The sequence below is a fragment of the Balaenoptera acutorostrata genome, chromosome 12, assembly GCF_949987535.1.
Source record: "Balaenoptera acutorostrata chromosome 12, mBalAcu1.1, whole genome shotgun sequence".
NCBI classification, from domain to species: domain Eukaryota; kingdom Metazoa; phylum Chordata; class Mammalia; order Artiodactyla; family Balaenopteridae; genus Balaenoptera; species Balaenoptera acutorostrata.
This window is the reverse complement of record NC_080075.1, coordinates 15,900,112-15,923,360: the sequence shown is the minus strand read 5'-3', so window position 1 is coordinate 15,923,360 and position 23,249 is coordinate 15,900,112. Positions and strand designations below refer to the sequence as shown.

General features: G+C 42.2%; 1 protein-coding gene across 1 annotated transcript in view; it reads left to right on the top strand.

Moving 5' to 3' along the window:
* Positions 1 to 207: 207 nt before the first annotated feature.
* The window catches only part of KCMF1 (potassium channel modulatory factor 1), a 74,792-nt gene continuing 51,750 nt past the window's right edge, over positions 208 to 23,249 (top strand). The window contains exon 1 of the mRNA XM_057558148.1: positions 208 to 566. Coding sequence (XP_057414131.1) covers positions 551 to 566 — 16 coding nt within the window. The 5' untranslated portion in view covers positions 208 to 550. The remainder of the gene's footprint in view (positions 567 to 23,249) is intronic.

The following is a 23,249-nucleotide window of genomic DNA, read 5'->3' as shown; positions in this document are numbered from 1 at the left end:
CGCGAGCAGACGCCGTGACCCGAGCCGCCGCCGCACCGCACCGCCGCCCCCGCCGCGCCCTCCAGCCGTGGGGCTCCGGGCTGCTGGGCCCGGCGCGGGCTGCGAGAGGCGGGGCCGACGTGCGGGCAGCGGAAGGAGGCGGAGGAGGAGGAAGAGGAGGAGGAGGAGGCGGCGGCCGGGAGCCGGGGGAGAGGGGCGGGGGGTGGGCCTGGGGAGGGGAGGAGCGGGATTTGCGGAGCGCGGCGCCGCAGCCCGGAGCCGGCGGGCCCGAGAGTGACCGAGTCACGGCGGGCGCCGGCGGAGCCGCGGCGTCGGACCCGCCTCCTGGAGGAGCTCAGCCCCGGCCAGGCCCGGCCCCATTCCCGCCCCACGCCGCCTCCCCGCCGCAGCCGCCGCCGCCGCGGGAGCGCTCCGCTGCCCACCCCGCCCCCGCGGCCGAGCCCGGGAGTCGAGTGGGAGTCGGCAGGCCGGCGCGGGCAGCGCCGGGACCCCGCGGGGGACACTGCAGCCGGAGCCCGGGAGGGGCCGTGCCGCCACCGTCTGAACTAGGATGTCCCGACATGAAGGTGAGAGGAGCCCCCACCCCCACCGCCAGGGCCTTGGCCTACCCCGCCCGGGCCGGGCGCCGCGGAGGGCGGCCGGGAAGCGGCGGAGACTTGAGCCGATCCCGAGCCGGGCCCGAGCCGCCGGGCCCGAGAGCGAGCGAGGGCGGAGAGCCGCGGCGCAGCCGCCGCCGCTGCCGCCGACACCGTCGCGGCCCTGAACTGGGCCTGGTGCCGGAGGCGGGGCGGCCGGGCAGGCCGGAGGGTTTGCACTGTCATGGGGCGGGGGAGGGGGAGGGGAGGCGGCGGGGCCCGTTACCGGCGGGAGCCGGGCCCTCGGGACTGATACCGGACGCCGCGGCCCGCCCGCCTGGCCCCGGAGCCGCGGGGCCCCGGCGCGGCCTAGCGCTCCCGCCGTCCCGGAAGGGCCCGGCGCGGCCGCTGAGCGGGGCCGCAGAAGGCGGCAGGAGACCGGGGAGCCGGCCCGGGACCCAGCGGGCGCGTCCAGTCGCCGGGAGACGACAGCGAGTGCCCCTGCCTGCGGGCGACTGTGGGGCGGGCGGGAAGGCTCTGCGGCCGGGGAACGGGAAGCCCCCGCCGCCTGGAGCCCGCCCCGGCCTCGCGGCTAGGCCTCGGCGCGGCCCTGAGCTCGGGTAACCAAGTTCCCGGGGCGGATCCGTCCCGGCCGGGCGAGCAAACTCCCTGCTCGGTCACCCGGTCGGAGGGGGACTGGCTCCCGGCCGGCCGTGGGCCCCTCGCCCGGCGTGCATGTCTCCCTAAACCAGGTTTTGGTAAATTACCGTGGTGAGGTCTGTTAGTGGTCAGGGAGCGTTCTGGACTTTGTTTTGCGATTTAAAAACATGATGGGGATACAGTTGCAAATCAGCAGACAGCTCTAGCCCGGCCCCAGGGCACAAAGAGAAAATTGTTTAGAGCCGAGGTATAGGCGTTGATCTGGTAAAAAATAAGTTAACTTCAATTTGCTGCCATATGGTTTAGAAAAGGGGGAGGGGGGTTGTGTTTTCTTTGTTTCACTACCACAGGTCTTTAAATAAAAAGCATTACGAGACTTGGCGAAAAGTTTATCCTGGTAAGGTTAATGCAAGATTGTAGAAGTGGCTTGAAGATATTGTGTACTCTGGATGTTAAAATACTGTATAGGTGATGTAGGAGTGGAGAAAGTTTAGTGAGTCACATTCGTGTGTGCATCACACTGTTAGAAGGGTATTCTTAGGGAAATACAGGCCTTAGAATTTAAAGATTGAAAAACTCAGATTGTTCAAAATTATATTCAGAGCATTACTAATTATAATGTAATTTGAGATCGACTCAAAGAAAATATTGTGTCCAAGCGTTCTGTATTTTAAAGTCAGAAAACTAATGGGAAATAGGCTATATTTTCTTCACTTACTGTGTACCAGTGTTGGACATTTTGAAATAATAAGGTACATAGGCTCATAGAAATATTTAGAAGCTATGCCTATTTTCCCATTTTTTTCTACTTAATGGCAATACATTCCCTATCTTGTAATTTAAAAGAAGTTGTAATTAAAGTTATAATAAAATTTTAATTTGGGATATTAAAGTTTATCTTAGGCTGAAGTCGTGTGTACATTGACCACCTTCAAGACAAAACGAAAGTGAACAATGGCTGCAGGCTCTCTTACTCATAAGAACTAGGAGAGTTAAAGTTACAGAATCATAGCAATGGAAGAAGGGTGTTTGAGACCCATTCTCCTTGCTTTAAGAAAATATCCAGGTAGTTCCAGACTGAGTATTCTGATTGAATGGTGTCCTGGGAAGATTCCTTTACCCTCAGTAATCTTTTAGAGTAATTAAAATCCCACAGCGTGAACATTCTTGAATGTAACACAAATTCTGTAATTTAAGCCCAGTTTTCCATGTTTGGTCCTGTGGCAAGGCATGTGGTCATGAAACTTACATTTACCTTTTAGTTACTTGAATATCATTGAACTCCTCAGCACATGAATAGCACACCTTTTCTGGTAACTTACATAATGCCAGAGGTTTCTGAAAAAGGAGCATTCCTATAATATATCAGTTGAAGACTTATAGTACAATATTTGACAAGTGATTACTTTTTAAGGGTCTGGTTTATGGCCTAAGGCAGGAATGGCAATCTCATTAAGAATCACATTTAATTCATTAGATATATGTTTTGTGGAATTTTAGTTTAGGCTGCCAGTTACTTTCATCAGTAGAAATTTAGCCTATCAACAAATGTAGAGTTTGACACCCTCGGTATTATAGTTTGTTTCTTACCCTTTCTTCTTTGGGCCAAGTAATCCCATTTCTTTAGTGGTATGATTTTTGAGCTCTTTTAATCATCTGTCCACCTCCAAATTCTCTGTAGTTGTTGTTTTCCTTTCAGTAGTATGACCCAGGACTGGGTGTAGTAGTCTGCGAAAAGATCTGAACTGAGCTGCCTGTACTGTTGTGCTTGCATTGTGCTTCCTTTTCAGTGCCTTCTGTAAGCATGTAATTTGTTACTTTGTCTCTGGGCCCATCCTAATGAGTTGCACTATTTTATACATAACATGTAACTTTGGACAACACAGCCCCAGGATGGATATCTGTCAAGCTTAGAGTCTGTACTTGGTGAAGCAGTGGACTACCTCTGAGAAATGAGATGCAACTAGAAGCACAGAAAAATGTCCTAGCCCAGGGGCCAGCATGCTTTTTTCTGTAAAGGACCAGGTAGTAAGTATCATAGTCTTGGCAAGCTATAAGGTCTCTGTCTGCTCTGCCGTTGTAGTATAAAAGCAGACAGCATGTAATGAATGAACACAACCATGTTCCAGTGAAAACTTTCTTTATGGAACTGCTGTTGAATTTCATTTTAATTTTCATGTGTCATGACATATGATTCTTTGTTTTACTATTTAAAACTGTAAAAACTGTTCTTAGCGTGCAGGCTGTTCAAACACAGGAGGTGGCCGAATTTGGCCCATTTTGGCCTGCGGGCTATAATTTGCCTACTTTTACTCTAGAGGAGAGCTTTAGAGAGTTGATAGAACTGGAATTGTTGGGAGTCCGGAAAGGGCCCGCTCTGCTTGGTGTTCTGTTGTTTCCTTTGGGGAATGGGGAGCAAGTCCATGGACTGAACCAGTTCTGTACCTGTTGCCAGCAGTACCGTGTTGACTGGGATAGAAGTCATTGTTCCTGAGGCATGGGAAACAGACTCCCCACCCACCTTCCCAGACGCTGTCTGAGTGGAGATGATGGTACTCTACATTGTCTCCTGCTTGCCCAGCGTGACTTTTCCAACCAGAATTCCAGGGCCTTTTAATTCTCTTTGTAACGTTCTTGTCATGTTAACAAACACTTTACAACATCAGTTCCTAGTCACTTTATGTTCAACATACCAACACCATCTAGTTCCATGTTATACACAGTGAAACCAATCATTTTCTATTTCATTTGTAAGAGTATGTTTTTTTAATGTTTCACTACATACTTTCCTTTTAAATACATTTAAAGTATAACTGTGCTATGCAGAGCTTAAAAACTATATAATAGCTTTGCAGATGTTTTTAAAAACACATCAAATTACTCAGTGCTTATTAGCTAAAATGAAATTATGAGTGTTCTTGCATGAGTTGGAGCCTAATTGATTACCTGGGGTTAGGAATACATTTATTACCTTAAATCATTCAACCTTTTTTCATTCGCTACTATGTGTAAGGCCCTGGGTTAGTTACGAAGAATGTGGGGATGAATGAACAAGACACAGCTTCTCACCTTAAGTTTGGTGGGGAAGGTGCATGTGTGCACAGCTTCTACCGCCCAGTAGACATACCATAAGGAAGGGATAAACAAATTGATGACAAAATAATTACCAACTTTTTTCATACTAATTTTGCCCAATTTCAGAGAGGGAATCTATTGTGATTTCTAACTCCTTTTTCTTGAGTGCCTCCTTAGCTTTTTTGTGGGCTACTCTCGATTTTGGATAAAATTGTTCGAGATTTCAAATAGAGTTCCTATCTCTACCTGATTTATATTTCCCCTAGTTTTTTTAAGATTTTCATATGTAAAAATGATAGTGAATAAATGGACAAGTGATGATACTGTGTTATTCTCAGAAGCATCTGATACTGTTTATTTTCAAAATGTAATATACAAGAGTAAGTAGGCCATTACTCTAGTTTTTGAAAGTTGTACCATTTTTTTGAAATTTTAGAACTCTTTTATTGGTAGATTTCTCTTCTCTGAAAGTGCTGTCTGATGCTAAAAACGCACATGCAGACAATCCCGTAGTGAATTGCAATAATTTTGTTTTCAGGATTTGGGGACTGGAAAGCCAGGATTGGCAATTAGCATGTGATTTTAATGTGGTGACTTTTGCCTTCCTGTGGCAAAGTAGATTCACTCCCACTGAAAAGATCTTTGCCATCATGTCGGACAACTTATTTTACTTAAATGATCTGTTAAAAGATTATGACGTTCTTACTTGACTTTAAATTTCAGTAAATCATGAATTACATTTACCTTGACTTTCAGTAAAGGATAGAACATAAATATTTTAATTTCTGGGGTCTTTGATTTCATGATTTTGTATAAAGTTGATTTTGAAGCCCATTTTCCCCATATATTGACATTTGTGTTAAAGTTAAAATATGACGAAATATAACTTTCCTCTCTTATTTTAAATTAGAAATTTAATTTGGAAGAAATTCCTTTTAGTCTTAGAATTTTAAGAATTTATTAGCAGCAATCTTGCTTAAAGATTGAAAACTTTTTCACAGTGGAAAATTAGGAAGCTTCTGATGTGAAACTACCAAACAAATTCCTTCATATTACGCTTGCAACATTTCAAAAAAGAAATCCATGCCCTTATGAGTCATAACTTAATTTTCAAAAATCAGCTTTATAACATCTACCATATATATTTGCTGAGGTTTGGGTGTTTTTTTTAGACTGGGGGTTCCAAAAGTTGTTTTTAGTGAAGATTAAGGTATCGTTGGGTTATCCTAAAAATAGTGTGTTTTTAATTTCTTTATAAATATTGCTGTGTGGCTACGTTCATGAATATGGAAACATTTCCCACCCATCATACTCATAAAATTTAAAAGGAGTGCTGTTCATAATTAAAATCTTTGTTAATAAAAGTTTAATTTCATGTTAATTTTAGTATTGTGCTAGGAGCCATGATGTTGTTCATTTCCTTAAAATGATATGGTATACTTTTTTAGTCACTTAAGCTATTCATTATAATTGAGGAAAGAGTCTGTAAGAGGTATACAGATCAGAGCATTTTTTAAATGTGGTAATTTTTATATATTATCTGTGTCCTGATTCATGTTGGAGATATTGGATAAGGCAGACAGCTTCCTGCAGGAACAAATTACCTACGTTCCATGGGAAGGAAGTGAGTATTTTGGGTGAAAAGAGAGGACGTTTTGGGGATGGTAAGGACACGAGGCCAGGAGGGTGATGGCAGAGGAAAGTTAGGGTGGGCCTGAAGCTTGGAAATTATCTGTAGTCACAGGGAGGCAGAAACACAAAACTAACTCTTGTGCCGATGAAATGTCTTAAGAGCTGCATACCAGGAGGTAAAAACTCACTGTCCTGTGAAACTAGCAAGAGCTGAATTGCCTGATTAGGCACCTTCCAGGGTGCCGTCCCTGCTACCTTTCTCACTGCCCTCCCACATGTTTGTTAATCCGTGTTTTTAGCTGTGTCTTTCTGAATAGTGACAAGCAGAGTGTGAGTCTATCCAGTTCCTGTACATGGTCTGTGTATCTTTTCAGGGCCGCAGTACCAGCCAGCAGTCCAGCAGACTTTGCCAGTAGCCACAAAGGGTATCAGGGAGAAAGTATGGATGGATCCTTGCAAATCCATCACTGCTGTGAGAAAAAACCAGCTGAAATCACAGGAGTGGGTCGGTCAGTCAAGTCACCTTCAGCTTGGAGGGACAGACAATAAGTGGGTGAAGCCTCTTGACGTCATGACTAATTAGGTTTGCACATTATGTTCTGCTGAAGTGTGTGTCTGTGTGTTCCTTCTCTTGGTAGTACTCAGTGCCACTGTCATGAACTTCAAATTTTTCTACAGTCAGAGGATCTTCATTCAGAGCGCCACTTTAGAGTGCTAACTTGATGAGTTGACCATTCGAACAGTGACAGGTATATTCAACTATAATGTTTGGTTTTGACTTTTGTTTCTTTTGTTCCTTAAGACTCTGTCACCCTCCCCACCCACCCAGCAAAGTTAAGTTCCTCCAGTGGCACTCCTGCCTCATTCTCCAGGCATTTTTTTATGCTGCATTTGTTTACTTGTCTGCCTGCCCCACAAACTGCCTGAGGGGTAGATATAGTGTTACACTTACCTTTGTACCCTACCACCTAGCATAGTGTCTGGCCTTTGGAGGCCCAGTGAACATTTGCCGGTGATTGTTAGAGATGTTAATACTTGTCTAAAAAATGGTGAGACTGGACAATGCATTCCTGTTTTTATCTGGGGGAACTGGTTAAGAAGGAGAGAGATTGTAGGAAGGAGAACTTGGAACTTCCATAAAAGTAAGAGGGGATGAATAAACTATGTACATAGAATGAAAATAACTTAGGGTAGCTGACTCCTGTGGGAATGGCCTGGGACTGGACTCCGAGGTGCTGTTTTGTTCTCCTTCTGGCGCTGGTTTCAGATTAACTGGCTGTGGGTTCTGCATATTAATTGCACTTTGTATGAGTTTTCTGGTTCATTCAGTCATTCATTCAGCAAATATTTATGGACTACCTACTCAAGTACCACTCGAAGTCATCTCCAGAGCTTGCCACAAGTTGTTGACCCTTGCTGCAGGATGATGATATTCAGCGGGTTAGAAACACATGTTTGGGAATTAAATGCTGTTGCATAGGTTGTGGCTCTTTTCCAGTGTGCTCGAATTAGTCCTTGAAGTTTATATTTTATGACAGGATAGTTAAGTCATGTAAGTGTTTTAATGTTTTGGCAATATTTGCTCCCCCCTCCGTTTTTGTTTTTGTTTTTTTTTTTAAGCTTATTTTCATTCAAGCTTTACAATCACTTCTAATGCTGTCCAGCAGTACATTTCTTTAACAATATTATCCTTAGACTGCAAGACTCAACACACATCTGCATATATAAGTATCTTTTTGATATTGAATACTTAGAAAAGAGCTCAAGAGATTAAGCTTTTTGTATTCAGTATAGTTTTTTTGCGAAGTCCATATGGTTATATAGCAACTGTTGGGGTGAGTAACTAGACCCTACTTCCTTCTGTTATTCTTCCTCAGCCAGCATTCTCCTTTGGTGTCCTCTGTGATTGTAGAGGTTTGGCAGTGGAAGCAAATGAGAAACTTTCTAAATCAGGAGTTAAAAACATTGAAGTAAAAGGGGCGGGGATTATATAAAGGAGCTGTCACAGATGTGTCCCTTCTCTGCAAGAACGAAGTACATGCTGGGAGCTGGGGGGTGGTTAGGTGTTGGGAACCAGGTAGTTTTCATAATCAGAGATCTTATGTTCATCCTTATTAACACTACTAGGGATTCTGACACAGTTAAATGCAATTTGAAATGAATGTAACCTGTTCACGTGTTTGTATAGCTATAGATATGGATATACGTAGTAGTCACAGAGGTAGAACCAATCTTCCTATCCTTGGGAAAAATGGTGATTAGAACCTCAAGTTACAGTGGATGAGCACCTGGCCCGTGGTGATCCTGTATTAGGCCAGGATCAAGGAGCTTCACTCCGTGTCAGACATACTGCATATCTTCATGCTCATTCATTGCTCCATATCATTTTCTGCAAGCTTCTTAGAAATCACCCAAATGGAAGAGGAGATAGCAAATCTACTTGCAGAATTGGGGTGCATGATCACACTGTCCAACAGAAATCTAATTGCAAGTCACATGTAATTTTAAATTCTCTGATAGCTACAGTAACAAAACTAAGGAAGTGAAATTAATTTTAATAATTTAATGCTTTTAACCCAGTATATACAAAATAGCATTTCAACATGCAATCAATATACAAATTGTTTATGAGATATTTTTACATTCTTTATTCTTTACAATGCTGTAAAAATCTAGGGTATATTTCACACTTAACACTTTTCAATTCAGATGCTAAATTTTCATAAAGAATACTTGGTCTTAGCTGAGACATACTTTAGACTCATACATCGGGGCTCTGCTGATTCATCTTTTGATCATGTACTGTCTCTTTTTGTAAGTACATGTTGATGCAGTATTGCCATCTACTTAATGGTCTATTCATTAGCATTCTAGATTTCTGTTCCTAGAATTTCTCTCCTATGAAGCTAGGTTTTACCTTACTTTTTCACCTTAAAATTATTTTTAACCTACTTTAACTGCATATAACCATCACAGTAGAAACCTACTTTATAAACAGCTACAAATGTATATAAATTCTAATCCCTTTGTGGGCTGTTCAGATTGATGAGGTATAAAGTAATGGCTTCGGGGTGATTTTAATGTGAGTTTGGGGGTTATTTTAAAGTCCCCTGCCTTAACAAATGTAGAATTTGCAAAAATTGTTACTAGTCCATTTCAAGTTCGATTACGGTGAATTTTACATTTGAAAAAAGTGACCCCTAGGCTTGGTAATTTATTGTAGATATATTTCATTGTATAGATTAGATCTCTAGTATCCATCTCCAAAAGTCTCTTTGCATCTAGCAATAGAAAGACAGGTGGTTATGATTGTTCTTTAAAGTAAATTTAAGGAAACTATGGAGTTAATACTTAGCCCACTATCAAGGTTAGCCACCCACTGGTGACTTCTCTCTTTTACTCTTCTCTCTTTTATTTGGCTTATTGTTTTCCAGTTACAGCTAGATTTGCAAGTGAAAATAGAGTGTTTGGAAGACAGTCTGTTAAAAATTAAAGACCTAGTGTTTTTCTGTCTTCATTTTATTGGAGCAACATTTCCACTGAGCAGTCAGTTTTACAGTTCTTTTTTTTTTTCCCTGCAGTCCCCCTCCAGCCAGATCACTGGAACATAAGGAATCTGTGACTCTCTCTCTCTCTTTTTTTTTTTAATAGTATAAAAATGCTAGTACTGTCATTTTTGGGTACTCTCATCCAGTGGTTCTCAAAGTGTGGTTCAGGACCAGCAGTATCAGCATCACCTGGGAATTTGCTAGAAATGCAGATTCTTGGACTCTACCCTAGACCTACCAAATCAGAATTTCTGGGGGTGGGGCCCAGCAGTCTGTGTTTTAACAGGCTCCTACCTGGACCCAGTTATAACCAAAGGCATTTTTTTGCCTGAGGTTGTTATTGCTGGTGACAGGCACACAATGGTTGTGGGACCACTTTTCATGGTATGATCCTAACCAAATGGAAATGGAGCTCATGACCTTGGCATCATTCTTCATGAACGTCATGCCATTGTCACCTGAGGAGGTGGAAGAGGAGCATAGCTCCCCGCTCCAGACTAGTTCTATTTGTTTGTTTACTCAACATATATTAATTGAATGTGTACTTGGGGCTAGGCACTATTTTGGCCACAAGGAGACCAGAGTGAACAAAACAGAGAAGCTTCCTGTCCCTCTGACGCTCGCACTCTGTTAGAAGGAATATACCGGGGGTGGATGGCCTGTGAGCCAAACTCGGCCACTGCCTGTTTTGGTAAATAAAGTTATATTGGAGCACAGCCACATCTCCTCTTTCCCATACTGTCTAAGCTGCTTTGTGCTACAGTGGCAGGGTTGAGTAGCTGTGACAGAGAAAGCTGAACATATTTATTCTCTGGCTCTTGGCAGAAAAGGTTTGTGGATCCCTGGGAAAGACCATGAAAGAATGAATAGGTAATAGAGTGTTAGGAGGTGACAAGTGTTATGAGAACCCATACAACAGGTTAAGGGAATAGAGAGTGGGGGCCTACTTTAGATATGGTGGTCAGGAAGGGCCTTTCTGAAGACAGAACTCTAAAAGAAAAAATTTGAATTAAGGGAAGGATGTGTAAAGGAGGCTACAGCAAGCACAGAGGCCTTGAGACTTGGAATGTTCTGGGAACAGCAGTGAGGCCACTGTGGATGGAGGACAGTGATCGAGGGGGAGAGGTAGGAAATGAAGCCGGCATAGCCAGGCCAGACCCTGCATAGCCTGTGTGGTGGGCTGTGGTGAGGACTGTTGAATTGTTAGTGCTTTGAGAAATACACTGTAGAAACCCTTCTTTAGAGAGATCTTTCTGGCAAAGGCTGGAAACTAAATACCTAATGAAGCACATTCCAGCATCTCTAAGAAACATTTCTTTTTGAACTTTCCCCTGTACTCTTCACTCTAGGGTGTCCACCAAGTAGAGGAATGGGAGGGAGTAGACTGCAGAGCTAAGAAAACGTGAGCGAGTTGGAGAGAGGTAGATGGGACAATACTGAGGAGACCAGGGTTTCTAGAACAGGAGACTCCCATGTGCACGTAAGTCCTGACTTCCAGTTCAGTGCTAGGAATCTGATTTCTGTAAAAGGATACTAATATACCTCTTTGGCCTCTTCCCAAGGGTTGTTGTGGAGATGAAATGCCAGCGCATGTAAGAATGTTTTCCAAGTTAGATAAAGCGCTGCACAAATGTAAGGTGATGGTATTTTTATTATGGCAGATAAGATTAGAAAGGAAGATTGGAGCAAGGTAGATAGGGAAGGATTTTGATTGCCACACTAAGGTCAGTCTTTGCCTTTTTCCATACAGGTTATGGGATGGAAGGGGGGTGGGGGTAGTGCATCAAAAGTTTTAAGCAGAGAAAGGGCATGATGAAGAGTGGCATGTTTTAGGAAGAGTAGTGGGGTCCGTATGCAGACTAGGTTGGTGCCTGGGGCAGGGACAAGTTAGAGACTCTGGCAGAATGAGCTTGAAGTTAAAAGGACCTGAATTGGTCAGTGACAGTAGGAGCAAAAAGAAAAAAATATGACTTGAGAGAAAGTCTTATTGCAAGAGAAGAAGGACTAAAGTATAATTTCAGGACAACCAGCCAGGGTGCTGGAAGGATAGCAGGTTCTTCTGGTAGTTAAGGAAGATAGGAAGGGACAGGTGGGGAAAAGATGGGGAAAAGAATAATTTTCAGCTTTTGACGTTCTGAATTTAAGGTGATGGTAGGCCATTAGGTAGAAATCAGGAGTTGAGAAATCCTACACTGGGGCTCAGGAGAGAGAAATCTTGGTTAGAAAAAAGAATTTTATAGCCCCCTAGATTGAAGTCTGGGGATTGGCTAGATTTCTGAGGAAGAAAGCATCTAGAGAAGGGAGGATCAGAGAGCAAAGGGAGAACCATGATTGTGATGTGACTTGGAAGCCACAGACCGTTCCTGACCACCCATCATCTGCAATAGCACTTGTCATGCAAGTATTGACTTACTCCTTTAGATATAGGCTGCTTTGAATAGGGGTGAGAGATAGAGTAGATGAGGAGGTGGGAAGGGGAGAAACTAATACTAACCAAACATCTGCTATAGTAATAGTAATATTTATTGAGTGCTTACTATCTGAGGGGCACTGTGCTCAGCATTTCACAGGTACCAACTCATTTAGTTCTCACAACTGTCCTGAGCTGTATATTTATTATCCCAGTGTAATGGATGAGGAAGTTGAAGCACAGAGTTCAGTACCTTGCCCAAAGTCACGCAGTCTGTGATGAAGCTGGAATTCAAACCCAGGTCTGGGTTCTCAACATTAAGCTGTACTCTGTACCAGGCACTTTATAGACTGGTTCCTACAGCAGGGATCACAATGAAAAGGCTTAGTAAAATTTCAAAACAACCCAGCAGATATGTTATCCTGCTTTACAAATTAGGGATTTGAGTCTAAGTAAGAGAGGTTAGCTTATTTGTCCCAAGTCACCCAGGTAGTAAGTGGTAAAGCCAGGACTTGAACTAAGTACTGTCAAAAACCAAAGCCCATGATCATTTTATTTCATTCAGAGGTCAGTAAACTTTCTGTACAGAGCTAGATAGCAAGTACGGCTTTGCAGGCCACATGGTCTCGACTGCAGCTACTCCACTCTGCTGCGGTGGTATGAAGGCAGCCATAAGACTAAACATAAACAGATGAGCATGGCTATGATCCAATAAATCTTTATTTGTGGATACTGAATTTGAATTTCATATAATTTTCAGGCATCACTGAATATTATTCTTTTTAAAATTTTCTTTTCTAAACATTTTTAAATGTAAAAACTGTTCTTAGCTCGTAGGTTGGACAGAACAGGTGGTGAGCCAGATTTGGCCCATGGGCAATGGTTTGCTGACTCCTACTTCAATCCATTCATTTAATAAATATACATGGAATACTTTCTCTATGCGGAGACATTGTGTTGGGCACTGGGGATGAAGAGCAGAGGGAGTTCCAGTTCCAGCCTTCTAAGATGAGACAGGTAATTATAATACAGTGTAGTATGGACTATAATAAATTTATACCTGCAAGGTATAGTGAAGGAATAGATATGGGAGGCTTCTCAGTTTTATGGATGAATTCATGAATGCATCCCAAAAGGAGTTATGTATTTGAGCTGTATCTGATGTTGGGGAGAGTATCCCATGGAAAGAGACATGGGCAGAAAGAATTTTGCTCTGAGGGGAGACCATAAGAAATTTAACATTATTGGAGAAGAAAGGGAGGGGCTGATGCCAGGAGATGAACCTTGTCAATAGGATAGGTTAATGGGAATGAGTTTTTAGGAAATTTTAAACCAGTATGACTTTTTTTTTTTTTTTAATTTTATTTATTTATTTATTTATTTATGACTGTGTTGGGTCTTCGTTTCTGTGTGAGGGCTTTCTCTCGTTGCGGCAAGCGGGGGCCACTCTTCATCGCGGTGCGCGGGCCTCTCACTATCGCAGCCTCTCGTTGCGGAGAACAGGCTCCAGACGCGCAGGCTCAGTAATTGTGGCGCACGGGCTTAGTTGCTCCGCGGCATGTGGGATCTTCCCAGACCAGGGCTCGAACCCCTGTCCCCTGCATTGGCAGGCAGATTCTCAACCACTGCGCCACCAGGGAAGCCCAACCAGTATGACTTTTGTGTTCTAGAAAGAGATGCTCTGAAGGATGGATTTGCGGGGGGTGGGGCAGGGGGACGGACAGGCAGGTTACCACAAGATAAGATAATTGCTGTAGTGGGTGCAAATGAGAGACCTATCTGGTGAATGGTTAGGCGTGGGGATTTTGGAATAATGAAAAGTCTAGGAAAACTCGGGGTTTGGGCTTCATTAGTTGAGCAGTGCTATTCATCAAGATGCATATCTAGGACAAAGAAGCATGCTTTAAGGGTGAAGGTGGGAAGTAGGGAAAAGAGAAGTGACTTCCATTTTTAGCATGTTGGGTTTGAGGTACCTGTGGGACATCCGAGTAGAGATGTCCAGGGACAGTTGAACATGTGGGTCTGGAATTCAGGAGGAATAGGTCTGGGCTAAGATAAATCCATAGTGGTAGAGTTGATTGCTCAGTGATGGTGAGAACATATAGATTAAGAAGATCGGTAGACCAATTATTAAGCCCTTGGGAACACTTAAGTTTGAGGAGCAGGAGACTGGCTGAAGGGAATAGCCTGGAGAGTAGGAGGACCAGGAGAGAGTATTGTCATTGAAACTTAGGAAGGTGATTTTCTGGAAGGAGGATGTGGTTAGTATTGCTGCAGAAAGGTCAAGAAGATAAGGAGTGAAGTGTTCTTTGGCTGGGACTGTTGGAGTGAGGAAGGTTGTGGAACTTACTGAGCACCTTCAAAGGCACAGGCTAGAGCCCAGATTGCAGTGTATTCAGTCCTGAATGAACATGAGAAACTGGGAACACTTCTTAAAGATTAAGCTGTGAAGGAAAGGAGAGATGTCTGTAGCTAAAAGGTAGATACTACAGACTGATACTAAAGACTGGGAAAAGTCATTCACTCAACAAATACTGTGCCAGGTACTGGGGTTGAAACTGGGGATAGAGCAATGAAAGATAAGAGGAAGTTCTCATTGTAGAGCTTATGTTTTAATGGGGAGGGTGGGTACAGAAAAGGAACATATAATTTAATTTTGGTTAGTGATAAATATTCTGAAGAAGATAAAGCAGACTGAGGGATTAAGGATTGAATATGATGGGAGGTGAATGAGTGGTCTGTGTGTTTTTTTTAAAAAGAGTGATCAAGAAAGCCTTTCAGAGGAGGTGACCCATCTCAAGCAGAGACTTCAGGTATAAAAGCCCTGGAGTTAGAATAAAGTAGGTTATGCGAGGAACAGGGTGGCTGGAGCTGACTAGGTGAGGAGGTGGGGATAGACTGGGTCCAGATTAGATGGGGCTTTATAGGTGATGGTGAGGCACTGGGGTTTAATCCTTTGAATGTAGATCTAACAAGGACACAGGCAAGCCAAGTGGGTGAGAGGAGGGCCATTTACTGAGATGTGGAGGGGAGGAGCATTTTTGGAGGCTGAAGTCAGGAGTTCTGTTTCAGACATATTAGGTAGGGGATGTCTGTTAAATGTTCGAGTGGAGATGTGTGATGAATAACCTGGAGTTGGTTGGATGAGTGTGAACAGGTACCCGCTCAGCAATGTCATTAGGGATCTTAAAGTCAGGACTTGGTGTGATTCTGCTGCCTTTCTTTCCAGTTTATTGTGGCTTGAGTCCCTGAACCTTTTAGTAGGTAAGTGTCTGTTTGGGGGGCCTATGAACCTGTTTTTTCCCCCAAAGTAGCAGGAGAGAGGAAGCATAGAGGTCACAAGCCCGGTGTGTCTCCTGTGCCAGTGTTGCAGTGATACAGGTCCAGGCCAGGAGAGCTCAGCGTGGGACTTAGGCCAGTTTGGCAGCTGGATAATGAATTAGTTTATTTTAATCCTTTTCTCTCCAATAAAATCAAGAGAAGATAGAATAATAGACCTTTTGGTCCAGAAGGAAATCAACCTTTTTTTTTTTTTCCAAATAAAATTGCAGTCTGGAAAGGCTGAGTCACACTACTTGAGATCACAGTGAGGACTAGAATTCAGATCCCATGACTCTTACTCCAGGCTCATTTTGTGCTATATATGCTGCTGGGATGAAGTTACCCAAAACTGTAGGCTCGGGGAGAGTTATTAGTTTATAGATACTCTGAGGCTAGATTTCTTCAGTGGACAAAATTTTCTGTTCACTCAAGTTTTTTTTTTTTCTGAGATGCTGAATAGTAAATTTATCAGTGGGACTTTGGAGCCAGACCGCCAGGGTTCAAACCCCAGCCTGGTCACTTACTTTACAAACTGTGACCTTGGGTAAGTTGTTCACCTCTGTGTGTATCATTTCATGAGGTGGGCATAATGCTAGGGTGGTTATATTTGATGGTTATTATATATAAAATGTTTAGAATAGTGCCTGGCATATGGTAAGCACTCATTGTCTGAGCCATCGTCATCATTTTCATCTTGGACGTACAAAACAGTTGTCTGCCATACTTCTCAGTTCTGTGCCTGTAATTTGAGTGTTAACGTTATGCAAACTATATAAGAGAAGATATAGGAAGGTAGGGTAAGATAAGGTATATAAGGTAAGATATAGTCTCTGCCTTTGAGGAATTTGCATTATAATGGAGGGAGAGGTTTTCAAAGGCTTACCTATTTGTTATAGGACAGTGAAAGCCATGAATAGTCTCTTACTGTCCTAACATTCTGTGAATCTGAGTGTTCAGATGAAGGCAAAGGGACTAAGGAGAAAGAGGTTTGAGCAAGTTTTGTGGATAAGGGACTTGCCTGGATAGAGGTGAAGCAGACATTCCAGACCAGTGGGGTGGGCAGAAATGAGTATGTAATAAGAAGGCCAAGGTAGGAAAACACAATTTGTGAGAATTTGTGAACAGTGAAAAGAGCAGTTTTGCTAGGGAAAAGGCCCATGAAAGATAGTAGTGATTAGGATATATTGAGGATATATCAAAACCAAGCATACCAGACTTATCTCTTTTTTGATTGGGCTTCTAAATTGGTATATCAAAGTATCACCATAGACAGTATCTTTCATTAAGCTGTATAAAGACTGTCATTGTCCTTGTGGACAGGATATTAGCTATATTAGATGATGATGTCAGAGGAGTGCATCACTGATTGAGTAGCTCAGAGTGTTGATCCGTAGGTTAGTGGCAACCTAGAGTAAAGAGAGGACTAAGGAGGGCTTCCCTGGTGGCGCAGTGGTTGGGAATCTGCCTGCCAATGCAGGGGACACGGGTTCGAGCCCTGGTCTGGGAAGATCCCACATGCCGCGGAGCAACTGGGCCCGTGAGCCACAATTACTGAGCCTGCGCGTCTGGAGCCTGTGCTCCGCAACAAGAGAGGCCGCGACGGTGAGAGGCCTGCGCACCGCGATGAAGAGTGGCCCCCCCACTTGCCACAACTAGAGAAAGCCCACGCACAGAAACGAAGCCCCAACACAGCCATAAATAAATAAATAAATAAATAATAAAAAAAAGAGAGGACTAAGGAGGTGATTCTGTACCTCTTTTTTTCTGTTCTAAGATTTTTTTTCTTTAATTGACTGAGATTAACACATTGGTAATATATTCCCCTGTTCTATTAACCAGGTTCATCACATCAGCATTTTGCCATTTTTGTATCAATTTCCTACCCCCTTCCTTTTGGAGGGTTTGAACATTTTTAAAGCAAATCCGAGACCTGTGTATTATTTTACCCACAAATATTTCAGTATTTATCCCCAGTTGATAGGGATGCACTACACACACACACACGTGCGCACACACGTGCCACAGTATCATTATCACACCTCACAAAATTAACAATAATTCTTTAGTATTATATAATACCCAGTTCATCTTCAGTTTTCCCAGTAGTATCAGAAACATCTTTTTAAAGTTAGTTTGTTAAAATCAGGATCCAAAAAAGGTCCACGTAATTACGTTTGGTTGTTATGTCCTTTAAAATCTGTATAACAGCCCCCCCCCTTAAAAATGCTATTTATTTTTTGAAGAAACCGAATCATTTCTTTGGTATTTCTAACATTCTGGTTTGCATTTTTATGATGTCATTTTATCATATTCTTTCATTCTCTATTTCTTTTAAGCGGTAATCAGTTCTAGAGGGTTGATTCAGATGTTTGTTTCATAGAATATTTTATAGGTGCTGAATATTTCATAATACTTATAATATCACATTAAGAGGCCCATAATGACTGGTTGTCTTAGTGGATTCAAATGTCAGCTGTCCCTCCGTTGGCAGTTACTGATGTAAGCTGCCTGGATCTGTTGTTTCATAGTGATTGCAAGATGTTGATTTTTCCATTTTTGTTTTTCCTATGTTTATTCATTGGAATTTTTCTATAAAGAACTCTGATTCACGTACTTTAAAGAAATCACTGTAATGCTCTCATAAAGGATAAATAAAATGAAATAGTGTCTTTCAGGATGTGAATGCTCAGGCATAATTAAATTAGAGGAAATAATGAAGAGGTTAGATACTTGTACCTATGTAAGACTCACTGTGAGTCAGATAGCTTCAAATGCAAATCCATACAGACATGTTGTGTTGGCAATTCACCTTCAACAATGTTGCCATCAATGCTGTTTCTGTTGAACAACTCTTGGTGTCAAGTTTTAAACAATTTACCCAAACAGTTGTATTACTGATGATTTCAGTGTGTGTTAAAATCTTACAAAAGATACTTAGTATCTATATGTAAAATTCAGTTAGCTTCCAAGTTCAAATAATTATAAACAGGTTTTTCTGTTTGGACCTTTGAAAGATATGTGAAAGGTAGAACAACAGTTCTTCATTGTGTCATATTGTCCATCACATTGCAGGTTTCTGGAATCCCTGGCACTGACCTCCCAAATGCCAAGATGACACCCAAATTTCAAAATGCCCTTTCGGAAGTAATACCACACTCTTTAAAAACCACTAGTCAAGTGCAAATATTATTAAGACAGGAAATCAAATAACCACTACAAATAAACATTTGAAAGTAGGAGATAAAAACCACCTCTCGGGCTTCCCTGGTGGCGCAGTGGTTAAGAATCCGCCTGCCAATGCAGGGGACACGGGTTCAAGCCCTGGTCTGAGAAGATCCCACATGCCGCGGAGCAACTAAGCCCGTGCGCCACAACTACTGAGCCTGCGCTCTAGAGCCCGTGAGCCACAGCTACTGTGCCCACGTGCCACAACTACTGAAGCCTGTGTGCCTAGAGCCTGTGCTCCGCAACAAGAGAAGCCACCATAATAAGAAGCCCGCACACTGCAACGAAGAGTAGCCCCCGCTCACCGCAACTAGAGAAAGCCCGCGTGCAGCAGTGGAGACCCAACACAGCCAAAAATAAATAAATAAATTCAAAACAAAAAAACCCAAACCACCTCTTTTTTTGCTAATATCACTTTATGCCTAGAAAACGTGAAACTCTTTTAAAATTATTACAATTATTGAGATAATTTAGTAAGCGGATTGGTGTATATACCTAGAGGTGAGAATTGCTAGGTCATAGGGTAAGTGAGCAACTTAATTTTCATTTAAAAATTGTTCTTGCACTCACTTTTTTTCCTCCTCGTAGAATCGCTTGTTTCTTCCTGATTGTTACCAGTCTTAAGGATATTAAACCTTTTTTATAATATAGGACTTTTTTCTGAATCGTATTTGCCTTGTATATGTCTTGGCTCCCCCGAAGACTTTTCACTTTTACTATAGACTTACCTCTGCCTTTTCTGTATGCCTTCTGGGTTTCATCATGCCTAAAAAGGCTACTTTTTTGCCCTTTGCCATGCCCACAGTTTTTTTGTTTATTTATTTGTTTTTTAAGACAGAAAAGATAAAAAGAAATAGAGCGAGTGACTTGAAGGCATCCATACGGGGAGTAGGGAAGGTGAAAGCACCTGCTTTAGAGAGACAGGGAGGACCTGGAGGTGGGAAGTAGATCCCAGAGAAGACTGAGAGCCCAGGAGGTGAGGGACGTCTGTGAAGCAGGCGGCGAGTGTGAGGGACCTTGTAGGACAGTTGTTGGCCACCGGTCTGTTCAGTAACTGGGGGACCACAAATTTATTTGACCTTGACTTCTAGCAAGAAATACATTTTTACAACACCCAGAAAACACACACAATGGAAGCAGAAGTTTCATGAAACGGTCCCCTGTTTGCAGTGTACTCTGATAATTTTCAGTTCTGTTTTCAAGAAATTCTGATTAAGATCCACTGAATTAATGATTCTCAACCCTATCAGACCTAGTGCCTCATTTATTCTTATAACAAATATTTTAAGGCTGTTGATTATCCTGAAATAAAGTTAATAGGTAGGTCATCAGCTACCTTAGATGTTACAGTGAAGTAGTTGACGGCCTGTACCTACTTACAGTAAATACCTTCGATTTAATGTAAAATAGATAGTGGGAAGCAGCCGCATAGCACAGGGAGATCAACTCAGTGCTTTGTGACCACCTAGGGAGGTGGGATGGGGAGGGTGGGAGGGAGATGCAAGAGGGAGGAGATATGGGGATATATGTATATGTATAGCTGATTCACTTTGTTATAAAGCAGAAACTAACACACCATTGTAAAGCAATTATACTCCAATAAAGATGTTAAAAAAAAAAACACCTTTGTATTTAAAAGAAATAGGCTCAGAAGACATACCGTATAAAAATTATAGGAAAATGAAAGAGCTGAGATATATGTAGATACTAAAATAAAAACTGTTAGAATAAATAAAAACAATATATAAGAGAAAGAGGGATATTTTTAAAAATGGAAAATATGATAAGAGAGGGAAGTAATTTTACTTGATGTGAGGATAACATAAGAAATTAGACTGTCAACATGGAGAAGTAAAAGTAGTATCACGTACTCACCAGTGAGTTTGACCTTATTTATACCTGTGGTGTCAAAATAATTCCCTGTGAAATGACTTAGCATGAGACAAGGAAGTGATGAAGTCTCACAGAAAACCTGAAGAATCCATCATTAGCAACCTGCTTTCAGACTCTAGTACTTAACTACCCTGCAGGGCATATCCTTTGATGGGCAGTGGGGTGTAGAGGATGGATTAGAAAAAGAAACAGTTAACAGCCGTGTGGTAAACTTGGAGAGACATTCTCAGAGTAAAAAAAGAAAGAGAAGCAGCCCCAAAATAAATAAGTTTAATATTTACTTTTCACAACATAGATTTCTAATATAGGATAACATATAGGATGATCTTGATGTGAAATTTTTTTAATGTTAATGAAGTTTAGAAAGAACCCTCTGTTTCATAAATCCTTACTAACTTAATAATGTTTAGAAATAAATCTATTCAGAGATGTCTCTGTTACATACTATTTGAAAGTTACGGCTATAAAAGCAGTCTGATAGAGGTATGCTGTACTGGAAACTCAGCTACTACAAACAGCTTGTCATCAGATTTTCTGAAATGCTAAACAGTCTTAGTTCTAAATGAAGCAAAACAATCTTTTCTTAACTTATGGGATAGTGTCACACCTGGAAAATAAGTGTACTAAAGCGTCAAGAAATATTGTGTGTTTATGGGGAAGATGGAGTTTGGTAGTATGCTCAGACAATTTTAAAGTTTTTTGTTTGTTTTAATTTCCTACTTGAATGTCTGGTGGGAGATTTGGAAAATCTTGTTGGGATGCTGGGCAATTCTTTACTGCATTTCCAGACTCCTAGCATCTTTGGTACCTTTCCCCCAATAAATGCCAGTAGGACCCCAATCATTGTGATGACCAAAAAATAACCGCCATAAGCTCCCTGGGAATGGTACCTCCCAGTTGAAAGCTACTGTGATTAAACTGATTTTACTGGGTCATGAGCTACAGTTTGAAAAACACTTAGAGAAGCCTCTGGGTCCTCCTGAAAACTAGTAGAAGAATGACTTGCAACATTATTGCAAATATAAGATGGTTATTTCCCTAGTGTTGATGGGTCACTTCAGTTAGCTTTTGTTCTTTATATTCTGGCTTTCATACTCCTAGACAGATATTGATGGTCTTAATAAACTCATTTGACCTCCAATTTAGATGGTTTCATTGTCCGGTGAAACATGCAGAAATTCTTTGAAAGGCATGTGTCAGTTTGTCTAATCTCTAAACACAGCCCATGCATTGACAGAGCACTCACTACACTGTTTGAGTGTCATTCGTTGAACCATCTGCCTCCTTGTTTCTTGTTTTTTGGGGTTTTTTTTAATAAACTTTTTATTTTGTAGTAATTTTAGATTTACAGAAAAGTTGCAAAGGTGGTAAATAGACTTCCCATGTACCCCTCACCCAGTTTCCCCAAATGTTAACATGTTACCTTGACGCGTTTATCATAACTAAGAAACCAACATTGGTATATTGTTACTCACTAAACTGTAGACTTACTCAGATTTTTACCAGTTTTTCCCCTTATATCCCCTTCCTGTTGCAGGATCCAGTCCCAGATTCCATGTTGCACTTGGTGCCTCCTGGTTTGGACTTGAGTAGCTGCGCGGAGAGCAGCGCGCTCTCTCTCTGTACTAGGTCTGGGTGGAGCCGGCACGTTTTCTCCACACTGCCTGCTCTCTGCTCTTCTGCTCGTTTTGTCTCTTAGTAATTTCTCTTGACTGAGTTTCTAGATCTTTTGCCATTCTGTCAGTATGTTGTATTTGTTTCTCATTTTAAAACAAGACATCCAGAACTGAATGCAGTTCTTCACATATAGTCTGACGAGAGCAAAATGTTGTGGAAATAGTACAGTTGTGTATCCCACATGACTGTTAATGTAGCCTAAGCTTGTTTGTTTATTTCCTGGCTTTTTTAAGCAACTGCATCCCATATTGGGCTAATACTGAAGCTGAAGTTCTGCTTAGTTAATTCACCCAGAGTTTTTTTTGTTTTGTTTGCTTGTTTGTTTTAATCACATGAATTGCTCTTTAATCCAACAGCAAGACGTTATGTGAACCCCTTTAAAAATTCATCTCATTTGTTTTGGCACACCCATTTGCCTCTTTGAATTTCCATCCTGTCCTCCAGTGTTTTAACTGTTTCTTTTATGCAAAGCTTGTAAGTATGCTTTCTGTCATTTTCTAAGACACTAATAAAAATATCGTATAGAACAGGGTCAAATACAGGACCTTACCATGGCCAAGATGGCAAGTGAAAAGAAGCTGTATAACAAGTATGTAACTGTATGAGGAAGCTAAAAAATGTTGTTAGCATAGGCTGAAGGCCGTGATTCAGTCTTACTTATATGCTGACTGGGGTGGCACCTAAACTAGAACTCCTGCAGAATGAGAGCAAATGAATTTTTTGGAGGACTGGTAGGTGGAGGGTCAATTTTACCTAAGAATGGAGCCAGCTGTTATTCATAAGACTGTCAGCTTATGCTTCATTTGACTGGATGTGCCTGAAACGTCTACTTGAAGGTTTCATGAGCCTTTCTTGAATTAGGCCTTTTTATGAATGGCATTGAAAATTTTAGAGGACTTTAGTCACACTTTTTTTTATTATCAAGGATTTTTTTTTTTTTAATATTTATTTATTTATTTTTGGCTGTGTTGGGTCTCCACTGCTGCACGCGGGCTTTCTCTAGTTGCGGTGAGCGGGGGCTACTCTTCGTTGCAGTGTGCGGGCTTCTTATTATGGTGGCTTCTCTTGTTGCGGAGCACGGGCTCTAGGCACACAGGCTTCAGTAGTTGTGGCACGTGGGCACAGTAGCTGTGGCTCACGGGCTCTAGAGCGCAGGCTCAGTAGTTGTGGCGCACGGGCTTAGTTGCTCCGCGGCATGTGGGATCTTCCCGGCCCAGGGCTCGAACCTGTGTC